Source organism: Notothenia coriiceps, unplaced genomic scaffold (assembly GCF_000735185.1).
Source record: "Notothenia coriiceps isolate Sejong01 unplaced genomic scaffold, NC01 NC01_scaffold00026422, whole genome shotgun sequence".
NCBI classification, from domain to species: domain Eukaryota; kingdom Metazoa; phylum Chordata; class Actinopteri; order Perciformes; family Nototheniidae; genus Notothenia; species Notothenia coriiceps.
Window position 1 is genome coordinate 878,583 of NW_011359123.1, and position 3,421 is coordinate 882,003.

General features: G+C 39.0%; 1 protein-coding gene across 1 annotated transcript in view; it reads right to left on the reverse strand.

The window, feature by feature from the left end:
- The window catches only part of cenpi (centromere protein I), a 16,016-nt gene that overhangs the window by 10,642 nt on the left and 1,953 nt on the right, over positions 1-3,421 (reverse strand). The window contains exons 2-8 of the mRNA XM_010784586.1: positions 2,824-2,961; positions 2,507-2,625; positions 2,039-2,146; positions 1,579-1,627; positions 1,413-1,459; positions 1,075-1,164; positions 832-963 (exon numbers count right to left, since the gene is read on the reverse strand). Coding sequence (XP_010782888.1) covers positions 832-963; positions 1,075-1,164; positions 1,413-1,459; positions 1,579-1,627; positions 2,039-2,146; positions 2,507-2,625; positions 2,824-2,961 — 683 coding nt within the window. The remainder of the gene's footprint in view (positions 1-831; positions 964-1,074; positions 1,165-1,412; positions 1,460-1,578; positions 1,628-2,038; positions 2,147-2,506; positions 2,626-2,823; positions 2,962-3,421) is intronic.

Consider the following 3,421-nt stretch of genomic DNA (forward strand, 5'->3'; position numbering starts at 1 on the left):
TGTATTATTGCTACACAAACATTATATTGCAGTTTTAGTGTCGCCAACTCTGTTTCTAATACGCAAAAAGACTGCAAAATGCGTCTTTTTAGTATTTTTGATCTTTCCAATCCAGGCGAGAGATCTCTCTGTCCCCCGCCTGCTTGCGAGGGGGCGGGGCAGTTTACACACACGCAGCTGCTATATGCAGCAACACACACGGAGGAGATAGCGGAGAGAACGCGCTCCGAGGTGTGGTTAAACTTTACCCGTCTCGATGTGGACAATCCTCGTTACCAAAAGTGCAATAAGAGTTTAGCATGTAAGGGCGGTAACACGAGCAATTTGTCTAAACATTTAGCAAAAGTGCACCACATCCAGACGGAGGAATGCACCGGGTTCGACTGTCTTTCTAGTAGCTCTGTAGCCCCATCCACGAGTAACGTTTCCACGTCAGGTGTTATGTATGCTAGCAGCAACACCCAGAGTTAAGAGTTAATTATTCAAACATGGGTTAATGATTAGAGGTAAAAGAGTTAGTTATTTTGTTAAAGTTTCAGCTATTCTGTTTACAGTTCTGTCATCAGATTATTTAATACGATTTGTTAAAACATTGTTGTTTCTTTTGATGTGAAATATTATGTATTTAATTTAAATAAAAAGCAATGTTAATTTTGTTTATCTTATTTTTTTCTCCAAAAGAACCGATAAGAGTACCGTTAAAAGACCGGACCGATAAGCGGTATCGATAAAAGTAGTAGTACCGTTAAAACCTTAACGATACCCATCCCTAGCAGTAACTGTAGTGTAGCAGGAGTGATTGCATCTGACAATGTGGAAAGGCTCCCATACCCGTTTCCTGCGGTTGGTCCCATCTTTCGATGCGGAGGCCAGGGTGATGCTGGAGGCAACCTGGGAACCGTTCCTCTTCTGGACGGCAAAAAAAGCTGATTTCCAGGGCATATTGTGGTTCTTAAACACACTCTGTAAGATAACAGAAAACATACAGTTTCATTGGGGCTTTAGGGATGATGGCCGCACACGTTATTATACGCACATAATGAGCATCACATGCTTGTTCCATCGTGTACAAACCTTAGATCGTGATGGGATGGAGAGCGTCACCAGTTCAGGGCAAAACACCTTGTAAAGGGACAGTAGGTTCAGCAGGAACGGCTGCCTTCCCTGAGGAAACGATATCAACACACTCAATATGGCACATCTTTGTACTTGACATTTTTATATTTGATTGATGGTTCTTGATAATGTGGAATCTAACAATAACCAACTCTATTGAAAGGGTAACTGTTTGTACTGAGCAAAAGACAATTCCTGGGATATCTTATGAACATAGTTTCCTCCTTAGTTAGCTAATAAATATGTAGCTTTTTTATAAATAGCTTTAGATGGCATTATATCAGCAGAGTGTTTACCAGTTTAGACTGTAGCTCCAGTAGCTTCCTCACTCTGACGACTCGCACTACAAGAGAAAAAAAACATTATTTTTTACAATACAGTGATACAGAAAAGAGGAAATAGCAGAGTACTTGTGAAACAATAGCAGTACAGACTCTTCAGGTGTGAACATGTGAGACTTACCAGCTTGCTTTGTGGTCAAAAGGTACAGCAGATGGCAGATGTAAGGACACTGAAATAATGTGACAAAATATCAACTTTACATCTTAGAAGTTCTTCAGTGGAAACAATATCACATAATGATTACAGTGCAGCATTCATTTACTTACACTGGTAAGAAGACAGTAGTTCAGTTTTGAACAAACAGGACATTACATTCATCACAAATGATGATTGTAATGTCGGCCTTAGCCTGATAAACGCATTATCTATCTAGTCAGGCAGAAACGAACCTTTATTTATGTTTCCTGAACAAGGAAGAGTATTCATAAACAGTGATGCGCTTGTCATTTCAAATTTGTTTAAAAATCACCATGACAAATAAGATTAGTGAACCTAAATTCGGGGCTCAGAGATGTGTGTGCACGTGTACAATTTCCCTTTGGTGCCATCTGACTATAAAAAGCATAATCATCACACATACCAGATTTTCCTCTGAGACGTAGCTGAAGATGAAGCCATAGATAGCTCGAAGCTGGTCTTTTGCATCAATCATGTCAAAGACGGTTAACACCCACTTTATGAAAAGAACCTGTAAGTAGTAAATGCAACGTAAACATACAAATGGGTTAACTGGGGTGCAACTCAAGAACGATACATACATTATTAACATACATTAAATGTAACTCTCTTATCTCAAATTATCATTTTCTTTTTAGCAGAACCTCTTTTTTCAATTGACAAAATTGTTATATTGTTAGAAAGACACACGAGAGCAATAGTTTTAAATCACATCCTTTTTTATTAAAGACAGTTCATGGCATAACCTTAGTAATTGTAAAATTGATGTTATTCTTTGAGGGTAAAGGTGTGTATGTTCGACCAACATACTTCTAAATTACTCATACAGCAAAATGGTGACAAGAATCTAGACAAATCCAATTGCACTTACTTGTGTGCTGACAGGTATTTTGCCAACTCCGAGCCAGGACACACCGCGAACAACAGCCTCCTGTGGCACCACGGTGACGGGTATAAGACACTTCAGCACCCGGGGACAAAGGCTATGTCCTACACAAATAAATTCACAGAAACAAGTCAGTTAAAAGAAGCACATCTTATTACTGACAGTAACACTTGTACAATAATCTCTTTTGCACAGGTGTACCTATACTTTTGGGAAAATCAAATTGTGTGCCATAACTTCAGGTTATGGTTAACAATTGGCGTTTACAATAAACCTTATCTGCTGCAAAGTGAATGTCTTACCCATGCGGAGGCTCATGGCAAACTCCAGCATAATAGAGATGGCCTCTGGTGAAAGTCCATTTCTGTAGGCCACCTGCTCCACCAGGACCAGGTTCCTCTCCACCTCATCGTTACCCTGGATAGGAGTACCTGCTTCAACTACAGGATGTAGGAAAAACATCCCATCAGAGTGTGTGTAAGCAAGAATATTTAAAAAATAATCACAACAGTTTCAAACATACAAGACAAGTATTTATCTGAGAAAATCGGTAATTTTAATTGATTACTAGAAAATAGGGATGTAACGATACCAAGAACTCACGGTACGATAATATCGCGATAACAAGTCCACGGTACGGTATTTATCGCGATATTGAATCAATATCGCGATAAATACCGTACCGTGGACTTGTTATCGCGATATTATCGTACCGTGAGTTCTTGGTATCGTTACATCCCTATTTTCTAGTAATCAATNCTGTGTGACCTTTGGTCAGTCTCAGATGTAAAATTGTTCCAGGATTTGTTTCTAGATGACATCAACACTACAGACTGTTTTATGTAATGCTCAACAGTCAATTAAGAAACCATCACATTCCAAAATATTATGTGATGGATT